At 37.5% G+C, this 25,672-nt stretch overlaps 4 protein-coding genes across 6 annotated transcripts; 2 read left to right on the forward strand and 2 right to left on the reverse strand.

Moving 5' to 3' along the window:
- Positions 1 to 1,508: 1,508 nt before the first annotated feature.
- On the forward strand, positions 1,509 to 6,243 carry akirin2 (akirin 2). The gene is made up of 5 exons (XM_071468147.1): positions 1,509 to 2,035; positions 2,651 to 2,785; positions 3,628 to 3,777; positions 3,902 to 3,973; positions 5,574 to 6,243. The coding sequence occupies exons 1-5, from the start codon at positions 1,864 to 1,866 to the stop codon at positions 5,582 to 5,584; spliced, it is 540 nt and encodes a 179-aa protein (XP_071324248.1). The 5' UTR covers positions 1,509 to 1,863; the 3' UTR covers positions 5,585 to 6,243.
- Positions 6,244 to 6,965: 722 nt separating this feature from the next.
- rars2 (arginyl-tRNA synthetase 2, mitochondrial) lies at positions 6,966 to 15,641 on the forward strand. The gene is made up of 20 exons (XM_071468137.1): positions 6,966 to 7,376; positions 7,514 to 7,587; positions 7,706 to 7,808; positions 8,556 to 8,639; positions 8,728 to 8,828; positions 8,922 to 8,977; positions 9,198 to 9,281; positions 9,370 to 9,446; positions 9,611 to 9,769; positions 9,875 to 9,981; positions 10,420 to 10,515; positions 10,641 to 10,701; positions 11,566 to 11,642; positions 12,160 to 12,284; positions 13,222 to 13,289; positions 13,431 to 13,540; positions 14,848 to 14,943; positions 15,068 to 15,142; positions 15,225 to 15,288; positions 15,428 to 15,641. Exons 1-20 carry the CDS (start codon positions 7,341 to 7,343, stop codon positions 15,512 to 15,514), a joined length of 1,740 nt encoding a protein of 579 aa, XP_071324238.1. The 5' UTR covers positions 6,966 to 7,340; the 3' UTR covers positions 15,515 to 15,641.
- Positions 13,534 to 21,646, reverse strand: slc35a1 (solute carrier family 35 member A1). 3 transcript variants are annotated; one of them, XM_071468143.1, is made up of 9 exons: positions 21,506 to 21,646; positions 21,070 to 21,250; positions 20,492 to 20,651; positions 19,731 to 19,883; positions 19,522 to 19,588; positions 19,070 to 19,246; positions 18,823 to 18,957; positions 16,953 to 17,122; positions 13,534 to 14,652 (listed from the first exon to the last, which is right to left on the reverse strand). In XM_071468143.1, the coding sequence occupies exons 1-8, from the start codon at positions 21,513 to 21,515 to the stop codon at positions 16,989 to 16,991; spliced, it is 1,017 nt and encodes a 338-aa protein (XP_071324244.1). In that variant the 5' UTR covers positions 21,516 to 21,646; the 3' UTR covers positions 13,534 to 14,652; positions 16,953 to 16,988. The 3 variants fall into 3 exon arrangements, with proteins under 3 accessions (XP_071324244.1, XP_071324245.1, XP_071324242.1); XM_071468144.1 differs by lacking the exon at positions 13,534 to 14,652 and adding an exon at positions 16,062 to 16,134; XM_071468141.1 differs by lacking the exon at positions 13,534 to 14,652 and having other exon boundaries at positions 16,062 to 17,122.
- LOC139612510 (protein yippee-like 5) lies at positions 21,523 to 25,672 on the reverse strand. Its single transcript, XM_071468148.1, has 3 exons — positions 25,504 to 25,672; positions 24,148 to 24,314; positions 21,523 to 23,257 (listed from the first exon to the last, which is right to left on the reverse strand). Exons 2-3 carry the CDS (start codon positions 24,286 to 24,288, stop codon positions 23,036 to 23,038), a joined length of 363 nt encoding a protein of 120 aa, XP_071324249.1. The 5' UTR covers positions 24,289 to 24,314; positions 25,504 to 25,672; the 3' UTR covers positions 21,523 to 23,035.

Here is a 25,672-nt window from a genome sequence, read left to right on the forward strand (position 1 = left end):
ACAATCAGATACTGAGTCAAGCTCTGAGCCGATGGAAACCCACAGGCCATGAGTGAGGTGTTACTGCCCCCTTGTGGAAGATGTAAGACTGTCACTATTGGCAGCCGGTCTTAAAAGGCAGGGCATTTCTACATGTGGACTTACTCTGTTAGTATTAGTGTGGATGCTTCTTGTAACCCTGATAAAGCGACGAGGTGAGAATACACAACTGCCACAGCATCCTCTGACAGCAACATCTGCCCTGTTCTTTTTATCCCTCGGCTAAGAGGGATTGGGAAAATTGCAACATCTGTTCATACAGATGTCAACAGGATTTTTGTCCATATCTCTAGTCCAGTGTATGGAGAGCCATGAGGCCAGTTTACTCTATCATGTGTGAAACGCTGCAGTTAGGGTTGAAAACAACACCTAAATAAATAAGCAGGTTTGAAACTAGAGCGGATACAATTGGTCAATTAATCAATTAGTTAGTCAGCAACTTTTTTTTAGTTTTTTAATTCATTTTTTAAGCAAAAAAGAAAAAACATTACCTAGTTCAAGCACTTGATCATAACAGTTATTTGCTGCTGTTCTTATTTATGTGTTGGTAAACTTAAAATCTTTGGGTTTTGGACTGCTGGTCAAACCAAACCACCTATTTGAAGATGACAACAGGGCTTCAGGAAATAGTGATAGGCATTTTTTACCATTTTATATACCAAAATGGTGAACTGACTAAATAGTCAGCAGATTCATCAATAATGATAGTTGCAGTAGAAGATTAGAAGTAGAAGTTTCCTACAACCTGTAGCACTTATGGCTCTAAGTGTGACACCATTACCTAACTTAAGGATTCATATTATTCATACTGTCCAATAAGTTGAGCTTGACACTCAAAGATAATGACATTAAGAGAATACAGTTAGAGAACTATACTACTATATAGTGTACTACATTATTACGAATATAAAATGTTTTTGCTTTTTTTGTCTTGAGAACACCAGCACTAAGTGCACTATTTGTTTCCTAAAATTTGAACATGCTTTACATACACTAAGTTATGTTTTTTTTACAGACCTACATACACTTTAACTTTTAATTTCAAATTATTTCATTCTTAATATTTCATTATTTTCATACAGTATCCTGCTCATAAATAACATTAGAGCTGAGAAATAACATAGAATACCCAAGTACTGAATTACTTCCCCCTTGCAGTTGCATTTTATTACAGGGTTTCCAAATAACTCTAACGCGAGGTGTAATAGTTTTTAGCCCGAAAAGCAAACTCTAAAAATAACTGAGTACTTTTAAGAAACACATTTAAAAAGTCTTCTAAATGTCTGTATATTTAAATTTTAAGTTAAACTGAAACTTATTCGTGGTTTGATGTTTTGTTATAAATTTGAAAATGGGGCATTTTCTGGGTTTTAGGGAAATGTAGTACTATAGCTTATAAAATAACGCACAAGATAGAGACAAAAAACTACAAGTACCAGCATAAGGTCGTTTTCTTGCGCATGCCCATAACTGATAACATAGTAAGGAATAAAAGATAGTTTCAGCCGTTGCGGTTTGTGTGCGGAGTAGTGCAGGAAAATCTGCGATCATCTGATTTTATACTTGATTTAACTTAATTATTTTAATCCGGTTTAATTCGATATATATTCGCAAACTTAATCCCGGCGAGATTTCTCAGCACAAGACAACGAGAGACGAAAGAAGTGCGTATTTGTCAACATCCCGGAATCGCTGCTGTGGTTCGAACTAGCTTACGTTAGCTAGCATTAGCAGCACAGACCGGGGCCCAAGTCGGTGACTTCTCCAGACAACGGGAAATTTAAGGTTTTCTGTTTTAGATTTTTTTAGACACATTTCAGCGAAATGGCTTGCGGGGCTACTCTGAAAAGGACTCTGGACTTTGATCCGCTTATGAGCCCGGCTTCTCCTAAAAGGAGGAGGTGCGCCGCGATCATGTCTCCGGTCTCTTCGCCACAAAAGTATCTGCGTATGGAGCCGTCGCCGTTCGGGGAAGTGTCGTCCAGACTCACCACAGGTATGAATTTAAAGCCGCTTTTATATCAACATGTGTGCTTGAAAACCGGTTAAGCATGTTTAAATCCTTCCTAATCGTATTCTCTACTTTTATCCGCAACGTAGCGTTAGCATCCCCCCAGTGTGAGCCGGTAGGTTTAGTGTTGATCAAACAAAACTTCATACGTAATTCGTCAAGTTAAATGAATTCTGTTGGTGTTAATGATTTTTTTTCGATATACATATTGTATAGACGATGTGATGTGAATCTTAGTTGTCCAGTTGTAAATTCGGCATTCACTGTTACAGTTTGTGTGGATTTATTTTTTAGTGTACACTGGTTTGGGGAAGTGAAGTGTTGGAATACCAGGAACCATGTCTCTGGTTCGTGTTACTGTTGTGTAATTAATGGGTGGATGTTGTGCTACATGCTAAATTTGATGCTCACTAAATTGGGAAATGACTTACAGCATCCCCTTAAACGTCAAAAGTCATGATGAACCAGAGTATACATCATCAAGGCCATAGAAATGATCAAATTTGTGTGTTGTGGAGTGGCTTTGTTTTCATAGAAGTGTAGCAGCCTGATGTGACGATGTCAGATGTATAATGGGCTGGATATTGTTCTTTGTTTCAGAGCAAATTCTACACAACATTAAACAAGAGTACAAGCGGCTGCAGAAACGACGACACTTGGACAGTGCTTTCCAGCAGGCAGACGGCTGCTGTCCTCTGGACCTGCAGAACATTCACAGTGGATCTGTGCTACCAGGTAGTTACAAATGCCCTATCTTAATGAAGATATTGGCTAGTTTTTACACATTTGTCAACCTCCTATTTCACAGATCAGTTCACCAAATCACAAGCATAGTAGTGTGATTGACTGGTTCAGTTATTGTTTGTAATGATATGGTGACTTCAAGGCAACCGTGACACATGTTTAAGTCAGATAATCAGACTGATTCAGAGTGGCTGTTCTTCAACATTTCATTATTCAGTCTGACCATGCCTTCTTGTTAGTCATTTTCTCTCGGAGGATGGTTTGATTTTGCACACCTAATAACTAGCAACAGATATATCCATTCACTTAGATGTCAAGTTGGTATTGCGTTTTCTTTTGTTTTCTTTTTTAATTGTTGAATTACACACAACCATAGGAATTCCCAGAGCCGTAGTCAGCCTCCACAGAGGAGGAATAGTAGACATGGAAAACCCCTTTATTCTTTCCCCTTCTTTTATGATGGAGTTTTTTTTGTTTTGTGTTTTTTTTCTTTGTGTAAAAGTCAAATTGGCTGGAAACCTCTTCCAGACAGATTGGTGATATTGGGTAAAGCAAATAAAACTGATTTGACTTTGCAGAGGGAAGAGGGGAAACATTAGGCTCAAGCTCAAGTAGAACAATATCTGCTTCTCCAATATTCAGCTGAAATTTGCGAGCACATGAAGGCTATATGAGATCCGTGAAGAATGTGTTGCCACATGTGTACTTTTCCATACCTGCTTGGCAGGAGAGGGAGATGAAATGTAATATCTGTTGTTATACGAGACTGACAAAGTTGCTGTGCTTTTGCAGTGTTTAAAGTCATCAACTGTGGATATTGGTCCTCCCAACAGGTACGTCGTCGGGTGCCTCATCTCCCACCAGGAAAGAGCAGCCTTTATTTTCCCTCAAACAGGTTGGAATGATCTGTGAAAGACTACTGAAGGAACGAGAGGACAAAATCCGTGAGGAGTATGACGAGATACTGACGACAAAGCTTGCAGGTATGATCTTTTTTTTTTTTTTTTTTTTTTTTTTTTTTCTTTTTTTTTTGAAAAGGTAGGATATACAATAATTTGTAGTGAGTAATCCACACTGAGTGCCAATAAATGCTTTTCCTTTCAACAGAGCAATACGATGCGTTTGTCAAGTTCACACACGACCAACTCATGCGAAGGTTTGGAGAACAGCCTGCCAGCTGTGAGTATATTTATTATTGTCGATTTTTTTTTTTTCTGTAACACTTGCCTCTGCAGATTTGTCTATTTAGTGACCAGAACTTTGAGGTGATGATGCATTTTTAATAATGAGCTGTAAAATGTAAAGAACTACATTTTCACAGCATTCTCCAAAGACAACATGTGTGAAGTGTGGTCCTGCTTTTTGTCTGTGTATCTCCACTTACACATAGGCCAGTGCACGTGTTTAGTGTTTACATTTTCACAGCAGAACTGTAGCTGGCTGTCAAAGGTGGGAGGAGACTTGACAAAACATTTCTTTAGTATGCTGTAAGAATACAGTGTTTTCACTGTTCCCAGTCATTGTCATGATGTTATGCTAGCCTGTCCTACCTAAAATCAGCTCAAATTAAAACCTATTCAAGAGTCAGCGTCACATTTAGTGTTTTGTCAGTAAGCAAACCAGTATTTTACCTCTGTCAATAAGATAAGATAAGATCGCCTTTATTAGTTCCACAGTGGGGAAATTCACAGTGTAGCAGCAGCAAAGTGGCAGTGCAGAGAACAGGAAAGCTGCAAAGAAACTGCCATAAAAGATATTTAGGAAAGATAAATAATAACAATATAATAATATACAAAATATATAGATACAAAAAATTACATATTTATACCAGGTTACATTGGGTAAGACATGGTGTACATTATCAACAGGTCACTAGTTTATTACAGGGCTAACATATAGATAGAATAGAGACAAACAAGTTGCCTATTGACCTGTCCTTCAAGTGTTTGGACTGTGGGAGGAAACCCACGCTGGTATGGGGAGAACATGCAGACTCCACACAGAAGGGCCCCAGAACCACCTAGTTGTGAAGCAACACTGCCACCATGCTGTGCTCAATTTGAATTAAAATTTAACTTCAGTTGTGTAAACACATCATGAAGATAAACATAAAATGTAGTGATTGGATTAAAAAAAAATGTACCATTTAAAAAAAAATACTGGGTATTATTTCAGACCAACACTAATGAAAGTCTTAATCTAACAGCTTGTTGGTAAGTATAACATGCTTGTAAAATGTATTTCAACCTTGGTTGGTAGAGTGCTCCTGTAAGAGCATTTCACTTTCTCTTGCATTGTCGCCCTGTGTACATGTGGAAAATAGTCAAAAATCAGACAAAAAACATTTTTAACAAAGTAAGACCTAGTCATTTCACTGAGATATAACCAGCACAGGAACAGTTAATGGTAGACTCAATTTTTTTGAAATTGCCTAAGAAATCAGGTGATCAAACTTAAATTCATGCTGCAGTTTAATCTATCTGAGTTGAGCAAAAACATTTCATAGGCCTTTTTACCCAGCTTGTTTTGACTTTGGGGTCCTCCAGATACTCCTGAGATTTAGTAAAGCAGCGAGTTTGTCTTTATGGTAGAAATGACAATTATATAGTAAATTTTGCTAGAGCAGCATTATATACTAAGGACTGGAGATCTGTCTTGACCAATAGTCAGCCAGCCTTCACTCCTGCACAAGTCAGCGACAAGTTCTAAAGCCATCTCCTAATATGGAATGTTAATGATAATATTATTGTTAATATTCATTCCATGTTCTCCTTCACAGATGTTTCCTGAGTGTCAGCGTTGGATTATGTGGAATACCATTTGCTGCACGCTATTCCAGGGACTGAGTGGGTCTAGTTGGACTTTTCTCCTAGCTGTGCCATATCGCCTCTATGTGGACTTACCGCCTCAGGCATCAGTTAGTGGCATCCACGTTTGCTGTGTCTATCAGAGTTAGGAGGGCTTCCTGCTGCCACCGTGTCCAAGGACTTTCTGTGACTCTACCAGTGGCCTCTTAACTGCCGTGTCAATATTTATTTGGCTTTGTTCTGATGCCTTCATAAAAGGCTGACTGCCACCACACACTTGGCCTTATTTTATTTTATTTTCCAGTAAGATGTAGTTATTTTACAGAGGGGATGTTAGTTGTGCAGCTTCTCTTTTTGTACATTTTGAAAAAGGGATTGGACATGGAGGAGTGGGAAAACCAAGGCCACCTTCAGACTGGACTCAAAAAACAGACGTCTTGTTTTTTTTTTTTTCTTTTGTTTTTTTTTAAACATTGTTTTAAACTGTACTGGTGATTACTGCTATTACATTTGTATACACTGTACTTTTTTATTTTTTGCTTGACTTTTGTTTATTGTACCAAAATTTCTTGATTTTTATTTGCTGTAGGTATAAAGGGGCTTTGATTCAAGAAAAGTGAACAAATAAAGTGTTTAAGCAAATGTTTGCCATGGTTTTTCAGTTTGAGATTCAGCTCACCACCATTTGAAGAGATCACACAAATTGTAAACATTTTATTTACAGTTCTGAACATAACTGTTAATGAGGCATGCTACCAGTTCAGTGCTATGGTGGATGGATTTTTAATTTAATTTGTGCTGCACTGATCAAACAAAAGAAAAACAAAACACAAAAAATGCAGTTTGAAGCTTTTGGTTTAAGAACATCAGGACCAAGTTTCTCAGACAAGTATGAAAAGCAAACAAATTATAAAAAATAATGACCAGAATTTAAAGATTTTAATGTAAAAAAGAAAATTGAATAGGAATTATTGGTAATTTTTTTTCTTGTGATAGCATAAGGGCAATGAAGTATTTAATTGAAGGGCTAGGGAAGTCATTTAGATAGCATGTTTCAGGGGTTGAGTTTCTTAATTTCTTTTTTAATGAACAGCTTTACCCTTTATAAATATTAGAGATATTGCCAAATTATATTCTTCCCTTTTTCTTTCTCAGGCCATAAAGCCGCTGGGGTTAAAGTATTTATTTTATTTTCCCTATTATTACTTGTTTGTATAGTTTTATAGTGTTGTCGCTTACTCCAAATAGAATTAGTTTAATGCTTTGTAGCTCGCATTTGAAAACGTCGTCGGAAGTGTTCGACTAATAAGGAAAGAACTGACGTATTTCTTTGCACCAATCAGAATTTCGCGACGTCAGACACAGAACAGGAAGACGGTTTGTCACGGTTTCTTCTTTTGGCTTGCGTTACCACGGAAACGCAACTGTCAGCGAAGTTAGGTTGAACGTCACAGTGCTGATGAATATTTAATATAAAGGGGAAAATGTTTAAGATTTTAAAGGTTTTCAGGGTAATTCAGTGTCTGAACATAGAATATTTACTGTCGGTAGCAGCGGAGAATGAAATCAAACAAACCTCTTCTAGTTGTGACGTCGTTGGGGAACAACGCCTGTGATTGGACAAGCTGAAAGGAAGCGGAAGCATGTTAGCCAAGTCAACAATGTGAAAGGATTGCGGATAGATATGTCTAGTTCTGCTTAAAATTTATCACTATATTGTGTTTGTACTTTAAGGAAACATGGCTTGTTTCTTTAGAAGAAGGATTGCAGCGAAGGTAATGAAGCTGAAAGTCTTGAAAATGAAATGAGACTACGTGCTAATGCTAACATGCCTTGACCCTGGAATAAGTCAAAACAAGAGTCTTTATCCTGTCTTTAATGTTTTAACTTGTGTGTGTGTTTAAATGTCCAGCTGGGTAGGACGTTGCAGCAGTCTGAGGATGCCTTCATACCAGCTCTGTCAGCAGTCCCACTTTTTAAGAAACAGTTAAGTGTGTTTATGTTGTTCCCAGTAAATGTGTTGCCTTTCTGTTTGAGTCAGATACTCCACTGCTGTTTGTCTTCTCACCAGTTTGTTAAAGCTCCCTGATCTTGTACTCCTCAGGAAGACAGCTGACTTCAAACTGCCTATAAGCACTTTACGAACCAATGGGATTTTACCATCCAATGGAGACATTCAGCTGCAAGCAGAAAACTTGGCCACCCAGGTAAGATAGATCGTATAGGAAGTGTGGATAAAGACAACAACAGATTCAATAAGTATGCATTTTTTGTTATGTGTTTGTTTGTCACTGCATTTCACTTGGAAAATCACATATTTAATTCAATATTTCATTTAAATGCTACAGTATACAATATTTTAGACTATACCGTGCTTCCAACTCTGTTGCAAAAGTTTCAGGGAACACCCCTTTCTGGTTTCAACATGACAATGCACTTGTGCACAAAGCAAGGTCCAGAAAGAAATATGTTTCCTAGTTTGGTGTGGACACTGGTCTACCCAGAGCCCTAAAGCTCAATGGCATCTAACACATTTGAGATGAACAGCCCTGAATCAGAGGCTGGTACAGCAGCATATTAATGCCCATGTCAGTCACACGAGTGTGTTTTGCCCAACTGTTTTTGACCAACCAGTTCATGTCAAAAAAAAAAAAAAAATCAGTTTAAAAAAATATAACCCAGAGAAATGTGGCAAATTTTCAAACTGGAGAAGCTGGAAAATGTTTAATGTTTTTGCTTCTGAAATTATTTTGAGGATCAAAAAATATTGTAGATTAAGTTTATGTTGATTGAACAATTGAGTATGAGTAACAATTTCAGGTCTAGTGTCCACATATTTTTGGTTATGTTGTGTATTTTTGTAGATGCTAAGCGTTCAAATTCCTGGCTATAAAAGGTAATCCCAATAGACAAAGGATTGTATTTAATTTGTAATCAGATGTCATCTTTTCCAGTTGAAGCAGGACAGTGTGGTGGAAGACATATCTGCTGATCGGGGAGTGATCAACTTTACAGTTAATCGCACTCTTCTTGTCCAGGTTTGTGAGTATACACTCCCCCAGTGGTAGAAAAAATGTGTTCACTTCTTCTGCTGTTATCGTAATATTTCTGCTTTGACTGTTTTAGAAAATGTTGGAGCCATTTGGAGGGCAGGAGGATGAGAGATTTGGGTTAAACAGTGAACTTTTTAACACACTCAAGAGAGGTACAACATTAGTAGAATACAGGTGTGTTTTGTGTATTTTTTTCTTTAACACTTCATATATCTTAGCCTTATAGATATTTTATCAGACAAGCCTTAATGTGCTTGTATGTTGCAGCTCTCCAAATATTGCCAAAAAATTCCATGCTGGACACTTGCGGTCTACGTTTATTGGTGAGTTTTGTCTAAAGTAATTTTTTTCAGTAACCAAAGCCAAAATAGTTATACTGATTAATATGCATGTGAGTTGCAGTGCGAACTAGAACCTAATCAATAAATCAGCTAGGCCAACACATCGGCTGAATCCTGTGTTGCTCAGACGAAAGTGTGAACGCTCATTTTTAATTGATAGTAAAGTCCGCTCAACTAAAATAAATATTAACTCCTTCTCCAGGTAACTTCATTGCTAACCTAAAGCAGACCCTCGGAAACAATGTTATTCGAATGAACTACCTTGGAGACTGGGGTATGCAGTTTGGTGAGTAAATAATGTGCAAAATGTTCAACAGGTAAATGGATTCAACGGATAAAGTCCCAAAACCTATTTTTTTCTCCTTGGATTTCAGGTTTGCTTGGAGCAGGGTTTGGCCGGTTTGGATGTCAGGAGAAATTAAAACAGAATCCCTTACAGCATTTGTTTGAGGTGAGTTTGCCTGTTTGTATAAAGATAGATATGACATAACAGGTGAAGTGCTATCGCAGCATCATCAGTTTTAGTAATGTTTAGGTTGCAGGGTCTAAGTGGTGTAAACAGGCCTTCCTACCAGGCTGTATTTTGTGTATAGTACATATGTTTGCATCTTGCAGGTGTATGTTCAAGTGAACAAGGAAGCAGAGCACAATGAGGATATGAAGCAGGCTGCCAGAGACTTCTTCAGACAGCTGGAGCAGCATGAGAGCCAGGCGTTGTCGTTATGGCAACAGTTCAGAGACATCACAGTGCACGAGTATCAACACGTTTACAAGGTGTAATGAGCCACACAGCAAGACAAAGTTAACTCTCTAAGATACAAACTTGATGCGAGAAATGAAAATATCACCACTTCATTGACTGACATCTGATCTTTCCAGCGGTTAGGAATCCACTTTGACATTTACTCCGGGGAGTCCAATCACCAAGATGAAGCCCAAACAGTGGTGCAGCAGCTGCAGAGCCAAGGCCTGCTGAAAACCTCCGAGTATGTGCCCGCATGTGATGGTTTCTGATCAGTCACTGGTGCGACAGACACCAAGTAAATGTGTGTTAAGAGACCAGCAGATGAGTCAGATTGATCCAGTTTACAGTTTTCCTTCCAAAGCATCAAGAATCTGGAGAAAGATTTTAACAGACTGGGAAGTTTATTTACATTTGAAAATGTTTTCAGCAAGATAAGAAGGCTTTTAACTTTGTAAGTATTTGTTAGTATTTTTGGCTGTAAGTGCAAATTTTAGAACAAAACCTAATGTGAACTTACTTTTTCAGTGAAAGTCTTCATAAAATAGCTTACAGAAATATCTGAACTAATGCTTCGTCATTGCAGTTGAGGTTGATATGTGATAGATGAAACTTAAATGTACCCTACATTCAAATCTGAGCCTACATGGACTGGATTTCACGGCAGTTGTTGTATTGACAGGAAGGGAACTGGTGTAGTGGATCTTTCCCCTGATGGAGACATGAGCAGTGTCTGTACAGTGCTACGCAGCGACGGCACCACTCTCTACATCACCAGGTCAGTCCTAGCAGTACTAATCAGTACTGGTAATAACAGTCAATTAAAATTTGCAGGCAAGTGCAGCTGTACTTTTGTGGCCCCAGAAATATTAACCTATTATTCTTTTTTTTTTTTCATTCCAGAGATATCGCTGCAGCCATTGACCGAAAACAAAAGTACCACTTTGATGAGATGATTTATGTGGTGAGGACATTAATGCACTCAAGCCCTTTACATTTAGCTTTTTAGTTGCCACTGGTCTTGAAAAACAGACACATTGAACCACAAAGAAAGGCATAAAAGGCATATTTTAATGCAGTTGTAAGTGATGAGTAGATATGGGAATTTAATGGTGGAGATTCAGCATTATATATTTTTTGCACTCATTTATAGCACTGAAACAATTAGTCAATTGACAGAAAATCAATTGCCGACTATTTTAATAATTGATTAATTATTTAAGTAATTTTTTTAAGCAAAAATCACAAATGTTACGTCAAAAGTTCCAGGCTCTCTGTCTTTTTCCCGAATCTGTTTTGAGAAATATTAAGTGAGCAGGGCAGGCGATGTGCACCTGTTCCCTCTGTAAACTCAGGAGCCTCGCATGTTGGCGCTGTGCACGCTAACTCTGCAACATAATCAGCTTTCATGACGAGCTTTTATTGTCACAAAAGGTAATATTGTTTTTGTTTTTATCTACTTTGAAACAAATATGCAAAACATTATGACTGAAATCATTACAGCCAAACACAAAAAGGCAAAGTGGAAACGTGGGGATTTGTTTACCCGCAGTCTGAAAGTGACTGATTTGAATGGGAGTCTGTGATGATGATGTCAGCCCTGTCATACTGGTTTACCCTCTTTAGACTATTGTCCCTGTTTATTTGTGAATGTAGAAACACTTAATCATATCAAACAAACAGAAAACACAAAATCCAAGTTAAGGTCACATTGTGGCATATGCTTATCTCTTGATTCAGATATTCCTGCTTGAGTTTCTAGCTTGTTTCCTTGTTGCATTATTATCAGTTTGATGTTTTGTTTGTTTGTTTGTTTTTCTTTTTTTAGACTGATAAAAGTCAAGCAAACCACTTCTACCAGTTGTTCCAGATCCTGCTGGCTATGGGACATTCTTGGGCGGACAGGTACCAGGAAGAATGCCATACATATTAAAAAAATACACACGTAATATAGACAGATTTGAGACCAAAGAGTAACCAAATAATGACTCTTTGCTGTAAAAATCTAGTTTTGTAAAATGTCTTTCATCATTTAATTATCACAATCTGATGCAAATGCACATTAACTTAATATGTGTCTGACTGAAATAATTGGAAAATATTCCTTACAGACAAAAATATCTGCACTGTCTTTATAATGTTTGTCAAATAAATAAGAATGTTAAGTAAAATCTGGATTCATGTAAGCAGTATCCCACCTACTACAGACAGCTATTTTAAACATTGCACTTGATTCTGCTCTCAGAGAGTTGATGCTGTTGCATGAATGTCATTCTGCATAATGAGTACTTTTACTTTTGTACTTACCCTTTGGTGCTATTTCAGTAAAACTTTGAATATAATATGACTTGTACTTGCAATGAAGCCAATATTTTTGTATTGGTACTTGTACTTGAGTAAGGGATCTAACTTCTGGTTGCAGATGTCAGCATGTGCCCTTTGGCCTGGTGCAGGGCATGAAGACCCGGACCGGTGAGGTGGTGTTTCTGGAGGATGTGCTGGATGAAGCTCGGGCCAGGATGTTAGACAACATGAGCCAATCAAAAAGTACAGTCTGTCACACACAGTAGGCTCTTGTTAAGCAATTTTGCAACAAAGCACACAAGTAAAATCCATTTGCATGACTGTATGACTTAAAGGAGGTACATGAAGCACTTTAACATTCCCAAATCGTTGTAGTAACTCAAATATATTAATATTAATATATCATTAATATGTTAAAGGAAAGATAACATCTGTCAGACTTTTCCATTCTCTCCGCTGCATGTTAGCGTAACACCTTCTTTGTGTCACTTTATTAGGCTTTATAAGCATTAATATACAGTATACAAACAAATAATAAATTGTTTTATTTATTTTTATTATTGTATTATAATGTACAATATTTGTCAAAAAACATAACATCTCCCTTGGAGACATATTTTGTATAATTATAACTGCTTTATGCATATTGTCTTACACTATCTATTGAAACAGCCTCCTAACCCCCATCCACTTCTGAGTGTTACTGTTGTTTACATTAGTAAACATTTGTATCTGTTTACAACTGTTCTAAACCTTTTTAAATGTTAATATATATTGTTTACAAAGACTAAATCGGGGGAATTGGAGGTTAAGTGTTACACACTGTAACTGAGTGACACTTTCTGCTGCTTTAGAGCTAAGTGGGATTGTCTGATTGTATCTCGAAACAGGAGGGTGGCGCTCTTCTTTCAGTGCAGCATTTCCTATAATAGTTTGAGTTGCATCCCAAACCCATACTACACAGCAGTTCTAAGCAGGTTCTGAGTATATACTGTGTTCACATTTTAAAAGTAACAATATAAAGTATTAAGTGTGGTTGACTGTTGTCTCAAACATTACATATTGTAGTCTCTTTAAAATAGAAAATATGTATGATGGTACTAATGAATGGACCCCCCTGTGGGAATAATGAACCCGCATTTGTGGATAATAGTGACACTGGTGCTTGCTCTTTCCACAGCAACAAAGGAAATGGACAACCCAGAGGACACAGCAGAGAAAGTGGGAATCAGTGCACTAATAGTCCAGGTAAATGATCACAACTAAATTAAACTTAACCTCAGTCTAATATTCAGCCACCTGTTTCATGTTTCAATTAGTCTGTACAAAGTGATAACAGACAGAGACCTATCTATTTATCATTACTGTTCTCCTCTGACTTTGTTGCAGGACTTCAAAGGTCCCCTGCAGTCAGACTATAAGTTTGACTGGGACAGGATGCTGCAGGCTCAGGGAGACACAGGCGTCTTCCTCCAGTACACACATGCTCGACTTTGCAGGTCTGTGTCCATTAGCTGCTAAAAATAATGAAACATGATGACAGGAATTCTTGTTGTTCTTTTGTAACTTGGCCATTTTGGTGATTTCTTGTGTGAGTTTTTGTAGGGTAATGCCACTGAAGCAGAAAATTATTAGAAAATAGTGGAAAATGCTCAGCTTATTTTGTTTAGGGACCAAGTTCGCATCTTCAGATGTCTTGTTTTGTCTGACCCGAAAGCCCAAACCCTTAAAATATTTAATTTACGGTTACATAAAACCAAGAAAAGCAGCAAATTCTCACATTGGAAATGCTAAAACCAGAGGTTATGTGGTGATTTCGCTTAAATGACTTCAACAGTTTATAGATTATCAAAACTTGATTTATCTACTAATTGTTTCAGCACTACATTGCAGTGATGTTTACCAGTTATAATTTATTGGCAAATTCAGTTTTATGTGTTAAGACCATTGTCGTAAGAATTAAATAAATTGATAGTTAACAATTTCCAGCAGCCGCCCTCAACTTCTGATGGAAGCAGTTCTGAGATGCTTTACTTAACTTAAAGGCCAAAATACCACAAGGTAAAATTACTCTTTACATAAAGGTCCTGCACTCTGAATTTACTTTGCTAAAGTGCAGTTAAGTATTATCAGCAAAATGTACTCAAGTATCAAAAGTAAAAGTACTAATAACTCCTTTTAGAATGTTATATTATGATAGATTCTTCCGCCCTTTCATACTGTTCCTCCCTGATCCACTTCCAATGTAAGTGATGGGGGACAAAATATGGGGAACCAACTATTCTTTTAAGACTTGAAAAATTGTGAAGATAATGATATAACATTCTATATAATACTTAAATAGTAGCTGCTGGGTTGTTCTATAACAGTGCATGATATTTTATAAACCGATCACAGAGCGTATGTATTCCTTGTAACATTTGAGTCTGTAATTATGAACAACAGCTGTCAGATGAATGCAGTCAAGTTGAAAGTTCAATATTTGCCCAAAGTAATTAAGTGGTATAAAAGAGAAATAATCAAGTAAAGTTAGTATTCCAGTGCAGTACTTGGTGTCTATCAGGCATTGCTCAATCTCGCATCACCAACGTCCCAGAATCTGCACATTAGTCTGTAAGAAAAAAACATAGTAATTAATCCACCAACCATTTGCATTGCTCCTGTGTGAATTTCATTGTTTAAGATTAAAAAGCACTGAATCCAGTTAACATTACCAGATGTGTTGTACCCGTCCTTACACAAAGAAAAACCAACAAGACTTAGGAGACAGTAAACGCACATCTTAATTGTAACACTGTTATTGCAGTTTGATACGGAGGAATGAAGGCATAGAGGCAGCTGCATTTGATCCATCCCTTCTACTAGAGCAGACGAGTATCACCATCCTGCAGCACCTCCTTCGGTAAGCCAGCTACTTTTCACAACTCTAAATTCCTCAACACATTGTCAAATATGAGAAAAAATATGTCCAATCTCATCCAACAAAAAAAAAAATAAAAAATGGTCTCCACTTTATTTGTTTGCAGCTACGATGAGGTGTTGTACCAGTCGGCCCAAGATCTGCAGCCAAAACACATGCTTAACTTTTTATTGAAGTTGTGGTAAGGAGCAGGTTGTTATTCTTGAGGGACTGGATTGCTGAGTGGTAACTCCGGCGTATTCATGTTATTCACTGTCTTCCAGCCACCTGATTGCCTCGGCACACAAAGAGCTGCCGGTGAAAGGAAGCCCTCAGGATGTGGCACAGGTAGAGAGAAAAACACCCCAATGCTCGGCCATAAATACATAGTACACACACTTTCTTGACAATAGCCAAGAGTTTCATTTTATATTCGAGGTCAACTATAAATTCATAAATTAATATATCATTTACTAAATGTCAACAGGCAAGGTTACGACTGTTCAGCAGAGCCTGCTCAGTCCTGGCCAACGGGATGAGGATCCTCGGCATCACACCGGTTGATAAAATGTAAAACTCATAGTTTGTTATAATTTAATCAGTGTTAGTTCACTGCTGCGTGTACCATATGATTAGGGTTAATTTGTACTGTAAATAAGGAGCCTTACATTTTCAAAATAAAATAATATTCCTTAATTGAACATTTGCTTTTCCTATTACTGTGTCAGGTATTTTCCACTCACATAGATTCTGATTAGGTGTAAATCAAAGCAAGTTACTCCTTTCATGAGTCACTTGGTTTTCATATTGGCTGTTGTTTTTGTTAACATCTGGAAACAACAACAGACCTGAGTGATGTAACTCAACTCTTTAAACTCATGCTTGATGACCAGAAACTTAAATGCCAGTGGGTAATTTGATAACATGTCACCGTGGTCAGACTGGTACAGATAAGTTTCTGAAAATTTAAATATGAAAAAAATATGAATGTATTTCATATCTAAAACTTTAAGTCAGTAATATGCTAATGTGAAACAGGTTAAGTAAAATATCAACAATGCTGTGCAAAAAGACTAAGGATAACAACCACTAAAATGATTCAATGCTCAAAACTCCCTGTGTGTTGTTTTCAGTGTATAACTTTTATTTGACAGATCCTTTTGCCCAAAGCAGCTCAAAGAACTTTTACGGAACCTACAAAAGAACAAAGATTGAGAAACTGAAAATGCATCCCTTCCAAACATACGACTCAAGGAACGAACTTTCAGTCTCACCTTTCAACCAACAGGACAAGAACTCTGCATTGTTAATCTCAATCTGCAGGGTAATTAATAAAATTATCAAATAAATGATGTGGGGTAAAAAGTAGGCTACAATACTTGCCTGATAACAAACCTACCATTAAATCTATTACTTTTGCTGTAATGTCTTTGGTTTTGGAAAAGCTAAAAAAGTCTTTGAATGCCTTTTGTGTCTAGTTACAGTTGCTGAGCTATGATTGGACAATCTCTATTTGAGGGGGAACTGATCAAAAGCATCAATAGGATTGTGTGTATTCTGAAACGAGCTTTAAAGCAGAATCTGGCACAGATCTGATACAAATAATACAAGACACTTGATAATTTAAACATAATCACGTGCAATCTGTCGTCATCCTTCTTTCAAATATGTTCTCCTGTGATTTGGCCACAATCAGAGTCAGCACTATGTGATTATGGACATAAGACACACAAAATTGCACAATTTAAAACAGACTACTTCCTAATTAAACAAAAAATAATTTAAAAAAAAAAACCCATTAAAAAAATTCATCATACTGTCACCAGTCCCATGTAGGTGGATTGAAGTAGCAGACCTACACTGAAGTGTAATAAAAGCCGTCACCTATGTGATGAACTGAACACAGAGCCAGCCCAACTGAGTGTTCATTTGATTAATAAAAAAACAGATTAGCTCCCTAATCCCTCCAGTGCAGGAGCTTTTTTACATCCCCAGAAAACCCCAAAGCACACCTGGTCTGAGGGGTTTCTCTGCTGCAGGTCTGCGACTCACACAGTGATCAGTTTCTGTTTGAATTCCTTGTCTGTGTCTTGCCGGCTCAGCTTGGATGTGTCTTGCTTTGGAAGTCCATATAGGTAGATGGAGACGCACACAAGGATGGCGCCAGAGGCAAATGTGATCGCTGCATAAGAGAGGGGAAAAAGCAAAATGTGACATTTCCTGAATTTATTAAAAAAAATATATATTGTGGAATGGTGTCAGTTTTTAAATAAATTTAGAAGTTAAAAATGTCTTTGCACTTCTTTGACATAAATAGATGTTATTTTTGTATAAAATAATCTGTAGTCTTATGCCTCTGAACATGAGTTTCAATATGAGAGTATAATGTTAGCTCTTGCAAAAATGCAAAGTACCATTCATGTCCTGCTTTAAATCTCTCAGAGCCTTATTAATACAGAAATTCTACCAGCTCATCCTATGGCTTTTTCTATGCAGAAATAATATCTATAGGATTTTTGGCAAAGTCAGGAATTACTTTAAATCGATACCATGAAATACAGTTGTTACAGTAAATATGAGCTGCCATTTCAGATCACACATGATTACCAGCTGTGACCCTGTTGAGGGTTTTTATAGATGTGTTTCACAGATTTGAAGCTTTAGTGTTGACTCTCATTTGTCAGTTGCTTTGGCTGAAAGCATCTGATAAATGAGTAACGGTGAAGCAGAAAAGGCAATGATAGTGCTACTACTTTGTGTGTTTCTGATGGTTTATATATATTAAGGCTGTCAAAGTTAATGCGTTATTAACGCGTTAACGTAACATGCCTTTAACGGGAGTAATTTTTTTTTTAACGTGATTAACGCTTGTGACATTTGAACCTCGGGCCACTCCGTAGCTTGGGAAATCAGGAAGCAATGTACCGAGAAGAAAAAAAGAGAAGAAATGGAGGCTGATGTTTGTTTTGTCTGTTAAAAAAGAGGAGGCAGATTTGTATTTTATTTTGTCTGTTAAAAAAGAGGAGATGGAGGTTGGGTTGTTCAGCCTCTGCTGAATATAAGAGAACAGCTGTTTATAGGCTATAGGCTGACTGCACTATCATTTGAGTCATGTTCTGTAACACTCACCACTGTTTCATGCACACTTTATTTATTTTAAATTATTATTTTCTTTAAGTTATTTTGTGCATCACCCTGTTTGTTTTGAATTTGATGCAAATTGCAATGCAATGCATTGAGGGGCATTCTTTTATGTTAAATGGTTGCTTAAACAAAAATGGGGATGAATAGATCAAATGTGAAGTTCAACACACTACTGTGTTAGTAAACATTCCTATAATGTTACATTTAGTAAATTGGTATGCCCATCTGTAATTTTTTTTGTTGGACTTTTGTTTTAGTTTATTTCAGCATTTTGTTTTACAATGCAGTTTGCACATGTTAGTTACTTGAACTGAGAGTATTTCTCATTGCAGCAATAAATAAACATGATTTTTTTGCATAAAGCAAGCATTTGTCTATTCTCATGTTGAAAAGAGTATTACAATTTGAAAAAAATCAGTTTAAGGTACATTTAGAACAGATTAAAAATATGCGATTAATCATGATTAACTATGATCACTCATGCGATTAATCGTGATTAAATATTTTAATCGATTGACAGCCCTAATATATATATATATGTGAGTGTGTGTGTGTGTGTATATATATATATATACACACACACACACACACACACACACATATTTTTTTTTAATTTATAAAGGGGTTCTTGTATTCAAAATGTACAAGCACACAAGCCACAACACCACATGCACATACACATGACATCAGTCAGCTTGAGTGCAAAAACTACATTGTTGGTATGAGAAACTAACTTACTTATCTGAAGTCCAAACAAAATGACGGATGCCACAGTTGAGAGGACAATGGCGGCTGCGGCAGAGAAGCCCTTCATGATGTTGTCTGTGTACTTGACCACCACCGATGTATACAGACCCCCCACACTGGCCAGGACTGGTAGCACAAAGAGAGCAATGTCAAGAGAAACACTGTTTAAAAAAAAAAAAGAAAAAAAAAAAGACATTAAATAAAAAACAAACAAAACCTCAGGTTTTGTCGTACTTACATACAACAAAGCACACCCAGGGTGTATAACCAAAAAAGAAGCCTTTTTCCAGGACTTTTTCACCATCTGTCATGTAAACGCCAATCAGCGTGACCACGATGCCAGACAGGTACATCTGTATGTTCCTCACCCACAGAGATGTGTCTGAGCTCTTCAGCACTTTTTCAAAGTACACACCTTAATCAGACCGTAAACACAAAATGCTAATTAATATTCACAAATATATTTTGATGCATATGTTAAATAACGTCAGGTCAAAAACTAAATGACAGATTGAACACCTCCACGATAACTGCAATGCAAATACAATCACAGTTTACTTTTTGCAGCTTATAAGAAATTACATTAGTTGGTATTTTGTTCCATGTTTCAAGTTACTGAAAGAATCTGTTTTATGTGTGGTGGCCACATCAACATACGACAAAGAGGTAAGAATCCAGTGCCAATTTTACCTGCAAATCCAGAGCAAAGAACAGCAATGGCAATGGCGATGAAGCCAAGAAAAGGATTTTGCTCAATCTGGGGGAGGAAAGAAATGACGTGAGCCACCAGACAAGCTTGAGGAGATACAGGTAATAAAAACCCAAATTCATGATAGTGGTCGTCACCACTAGATGTTAGATGCTTCTAACATTTAAATTTAAACTTGTCTCCCCCTTACCTGGACTTTAGTGACCTCTGCAGGCTTCCACTGTACGAGCGTAACACCCCCGCAAAGCATGAAAACGGAGAACCACTGCAGGCGGCTGAGAGAGCGGCTCAGCATGAAGACTGTACACAAGGCTGTGCACGGGATCTTCAGCTGGTAGGTGACCTAAACAGGGAAACCCAAGTCAGGTCTAACGGCCATTGATGATTTAACCTATTTATGAAGGAATGGTGGACTGAGCATTCCTGCTTCACACTGGGACGGCTCCACTCATACTACAGACAGTACAGGAACTCCTGAGAATAACCACTGTTTACTAAATGTTAGACACTGGGAAACTACTTACTTCACACGTCGGAGGGGTCAGTGTTACAATATTGGATGTTTAGTTTTTAGTAGTTGGGGCATGAGAAGAACCCATTAACCTAGAATTTTTTAATCACTTTCCTTTATATTGCAAGGGCATTTTTCAACATTTTCCTCAATTTCTCAGTATGTATGTTTCTTGACGTATAAAAATCAGATGTATTTATGGTGTTGAGATATATGTTTTTGTACAATTTGGTGCAAATCCAGTTAATTACCTGGATCTGTTTGGCCTTGGTGGAGGTATGTGACTAAACAATCGTCAAAACAATCAGCAGTTTCTTTGAAAGTGAAAGTATTCATTAGTGGCAGGTCCAGCGATTACTGACTGTCTCCCTGATGCACCTGTTGTAGCTGTTTACAGTCTCCATTGTTACAGTCTGTGGGTGCGGACAACAAGCTCATACCTGATAAACTGCTGCATCGAGGTTACTCAAGGCAAGAAAGGCCATGTTATTCTGAACTGCATACACTACAGAGGGAACGCTCAGCTTCAGCAGCTCTTTTGGGCTGAAGAACACATGTTCCATGATGGCGTTCTTCAGTCTGCTGGGGCTTCCTGTTTCTCTGGGAGAGAAATGAATAAATCAATGCATATTCAAGGTGCCAATACAAATAAAGTTTGATTGATTAAAAGGTTGAAATGTCCTTCTAAAGATGAAAATGTCATAATCATGAGGATTTGCTGCTTGTCTTTGTCTTGTGTGATAATTAACTAAAGGTATTTGGGTTTATCTTTAGGGCTGTTGGTTTTAAACAAAACAAGCAATTTGAAGAGGTCCATTGAGCTTTAATACACCATAATAGGCACTGATTTCTGACATTTCATACACCAAATGATTAATGGATAAACCAAGAAAATAACTGCCAAACTAATCAGTAATTAAGATGATAATTACAGTAGCTGCAACCCACACAATCCCTCTCAGTGGCTTCCTCCAGTAACACATCTGTGTGAGAGTAAAGGTGGCTGAAGAACACTTACTTTGCCAGCATCCCCAGGCTCAGTATTAATTTAATGACCTCGGTGATGCACACTGCGGTGGTGGAGAAGTACAGATCTCCAGATGAAATGGTCCTTGTGTACCGCAGCGCCACCGTGTATGTCGCCGCCACCAGAGTCATCACCGTCAGGCAATACAGCTTGAAGATCACACTCACATTTTCTGTGAAGACACAGCGTTACAGCGACCTGAAACAGCCAGTTAACGGCCCTTACTTTACACGTCCGACAAAAATGTGACATTATCAGGTGTTTAATTCACAACAAGCGTCAGTGAAAAGTATTTAACTGACACGCAACTAGTGGCTAGCAGTTGTTTGATTTAGCTCAGAGTTGTTTTTCCTGCAGTTGGTCTCTTTTCTAAGCGACGGCTAATGTTAGCTTATCATGCTAGCTGGTGCCCGCTGGTAATACTCACCGCCGGCCATTGTTGTCCCGGTTTGTGTCCGTCCAGGTGGCAAGGAAATCCGTTATCCTGCACACGCTATATACCATTAACACAACATCAGACATAAACAGTGATGACTCGGGAATGTTGCCGGACCAGAAACACGACTGATGAGTCTGAATTGGAGTTTCCTTCCTGGTGTCATACTGCCTCCATTTCCCAAAATGCCACAGGAATCGAAGAGTGTGTTTGTTTTTAGTTCCCCCCGAAAAATGCCTTCGGTTTGGTAAATGTGACAATCTGACATTTCAGCACATTTCAGCCCTCTTTTAAACACACTTTTATTGTGTGAAGCTTTCACAGGATTATACAACATTATTTGAATTTGATAATATAAGACAAATTTCACTTTTATCACGTTTATTTGCAGAATTAAGTTCTGTTGCAACATAGAAATAGCATTATATCATACAACTTCAAAAATCTAAAGGCACAAAGCATATGTATAAAAAAAAAAGGTAGGAGGCTCAATAAAGAGGTGTTGCCCCACCCATACATTGTAGATAAAAAGGTCACACCCTTTCCATCATCTGTAGTGTTGTATTATGTGAAATGTTGTGTTTCGGTTTGTTGATAAGATTTTTTGTTGTTAAATAATTCTGTTTGTGTCAAGAGGTGTTGATTACAACTAATTAGTAATTGTAAGGGGGAATTATACATAAGTAAGCTAGTTTATATCGTATTTATCACATTGCATTGCCATCACTGAAAAATAACACAATAAATTAATAAATATAGTTAATAAAAAATACTGTTTTGTGAGTATTCAAAGATACAATATGAAAATCTAAAATTAGAAAGACATAAAAAAAAGATTCACTAAATAGATATTGAATTTATTTATTGTTTGAATTTATTTATTTTGACAAAAAACTAATTAACACATTCCAAGTTTCCATTCTTTTACTCTAGTACAGCTGATATTAAAGAAACTTAACTTAATACAGATTTGAAATAAAAAATTTCCGGCATATTTCACTGAACACTTGCCAGAAAAGGAATGTATTCCAGCATACTGCTTACTACCTCTTTAAGGAAAGAGATTTCATTTAATTAAATCACACCTAACAGTCTTCTCTGCAGCGTCAGCATTCATCAGTGCTGTTATTAGCTATTCAAATCCTTGCATAACAGTCTATCTGTCTGAGCATCATGTAGGGCCACAGGGGCGAATCCTCTCCCTCTGACGGCGGCCAAAATCCCACCCCACCAGCACATTATACAAACATCACAGCTTGTAGGGCACGTATGGAAAACGCAGGTGGTTTTAAATTGATAGAGAAGCAATGGTATTTCCCTTCCTAGGATAAAATGTTTACAGTTAAGTGAAAATATCCACCACCTCTTGTTTAAACTTCCCACAAACAGCCAGCCTGTGATAATATTTTGGTGTAGCTCTAATCACAAATGGCACACTGTCTATGCACGTCCATGCACTGCTGCCTGAGGAAAAGCCGTAGTATGCATGGAATGAGTGTTGCAACTACTTCAGAAGTGAACTCAGGAGTTCTCAGGGGGAATATGCTCAAAGCCTTCACTCTCCCTCACCAGCGCCCTCTCAAGGATGACACGACCCTCCTTGTAGCGCTGGCTTTCTTCAGTGGCGAACTCGTACATCCAGCCCAGCTTGCTGTTGCAGTTCTTGCAGCTGACATCCCGCACCATGTGTCTTCCTGTCAGCATGACTCTGTCTTGGACCTCACTGTGTTGCAGATTCACAACCTGGAGGGCAGCAATCGGACATTTTAGGTTTTAGTTTCAGGTTTTGCAAGCTATTCCCAGCAAATAAAGTCAAAATATTATAGAAAACATTTAAAAGTCTGATAAGTGTGGACCAGATATAGTTGCATAATTGATGAATTTAAGTGACGTTTAGGCCAGCAACTAACAATTACTTTCATTTTGTAAGTGATCGATTAATAGTTCAGAAATGACAAAAAATCTTTAAATGGCTTTTTTTTTGTCTGAGAAAACTCAATCATATAAAACAGAATAAAATCAAATCTTCACATTTAAAACCTGATCATGATTAAAAGTTTGGCATCTCTCAAAAATAATTTAATCAAGCATCAAAATAGTTGAAGATAAATATTCTCCCAATCAATTAATCGACTATATTTGTTTCAGTGCTAATGACATCCACTATCATGCACAGACACTTGCTGCATTGTTTTATAAAATTGGAACTCGTTTATCTTTCTTGTATTAGTTAAAAAACAATTTTGAGAATTATGGTGATATCATAAATTGTTAATAAGGAATTTTTTGTGCTTGTTTGTGTTTGCATAACTCCTGGATATTTGCTGTCTATTAAATGCCTGATGGCTTACAATAGCAAATTAAAAATGTCTTATAATCTGATGAGGAATTGATCATTATGTAGACTGACCCACTTTATCATATCAGACTATAAAATATAGTTTTAAATCATAGTTTTAATACAATAAGTACTATAATGGAAATAACTACCTGCTCTGGGACATTGTTTATTGACCAGTGATGTATGCTTAAGTATTTTAGCCATAGTCCAATCAATAAAACTGACAAGTAAAACACAGCTGTTACCCACGACGCCAGGTTTCCATCATGTGAAAGAAGTGATGTTTAGGTACCTTGTTGAACAGAAAAGCTCGGCCGGTGGCTCCGGTGAAGCGCGTAGAAATGAGCTCAGCTCGGTTGGTCAGGATGGTGTCACAGTTGGCGCAGGAGAAGAGGCGAGTCCCACCAATGTGATCCAAGAAGATGCGCCCCATTACGCTGACTACCAGCTAAGAACAACCTACGGTAAAGGAAGCAGCCCTGTTAGATGATTAACTTACGCATACAACTTAAAGCCCAACCAAGTAAAGGCAACAGGGAAAATCGTGTTTTCTGTAATTGGTATTGGCATGGTATGTCCACCATGAGAGATTTTGTTACACTGTTAATAATGTGACAGCAATCCCTTTCATATCTCTGGCTGTATTAGACCATTTTGGGCAGCCGTCATCAATCAGCAATCAATGAGCAGGTCATGTTTATAATGTGACAGTCAGTTATTTAATTTGCAGGATTTGCTGGTAATTTTATCCACTAACAAAATATCAATTCAGTTTCCTATAAGGTTTATACATTGAACATCATTATATAAATCTGTATACCATGATGGAGGATTTTATTCATACTGTCCAGTCCCTTTTTCAACACCCTGTTTCTAAAGGTTTGACATTTCAAGGTTGAGTGATGATGGAAAACATGGGAGAGACCATGTCTGTCTGTGCAAAATTGGTGGTCAAAGCGATGTACTATGTTTTGTTTTCATGCTGACTATTACACTGCATGACTGTGCATCATTCTTGACTTAAACATTAGGGCTGTATCAATAAAGCTAGTCAATTAATGGATCCCCAGCTTTGCTAATAACTGATTGAATGTTTAAGTAATTTACCAACAAATAATGCCAAACATTTGCTGACTCCACCTTCTCCGTTAGGAGGATTTACTTTTCTTCTGTTTTCTTGTTGTTGTTCATTGAATATCTTGTGTTTTGGGCTATTAGTCTGGGAGAAAATTCAATTTAATGACGTTACAACGGGACCAGATCAATTGATACTGAAAATATTCGTCAGTCGCTGTCCTACTAACCACTATTACAGTGTGAAGTATAAACTGAAAGGTTCATTTTGTCCTTGCTCGCTGCAAATGAAATACTTACGACCGCCATATTCGGATTTTGGAATTTGTATGACTTGCCTGAAGGCATCATTAGGCCTGGTATGTCACTGACAAGGTTTAAAAAATAAAATTAAAATTAAAAAAAAAAAACACTGTGCTTTATCTTCCTGCCATAAACAAGCGCAGCTGTAGGTTTTCATAAAAAGATGAAATAAAAATAATGGCTCTATTCGTCCGCTTGTCAGAAAAGCTAGGGGGATAACAGCTAACGTCCACAGGCCAAATAACGGTTAAGTCGAGTGTAATTTTCTCACCAAACGTTGGCTGAAGTTGAAGTGTTTCAGTAGAGACGCAGATTTTTCCGGTCGACGTGTCTTTATTTGCCGTTTTATCGGGTTATTGAAGAAAGTCGCGGTCCGTCCGTTGCTGTTGTTGTTGTTGTTGTTGTTGTCAAACCCGGGGCACAGCAGTTGATGCAGGATG

Source organism: Trachinotus anak, unplaced genomic scaffold (assembly GCF_046630095.1).
Source record: "Trachinotus anak isolate AG129_WGS33_773 ecotype Australia unplaced genomic scaffold, CSIRO_AGI_Tana_v1 ptg000031l, whole genome shotgun sequence".
NCBI classification, from domain to species: domain Eukaryota; kingdom Metazoa; phylum Chordata; class Actinopteri; order Carangiformes; family Carangidae; genus Trachinotus; species Trachinotus anak.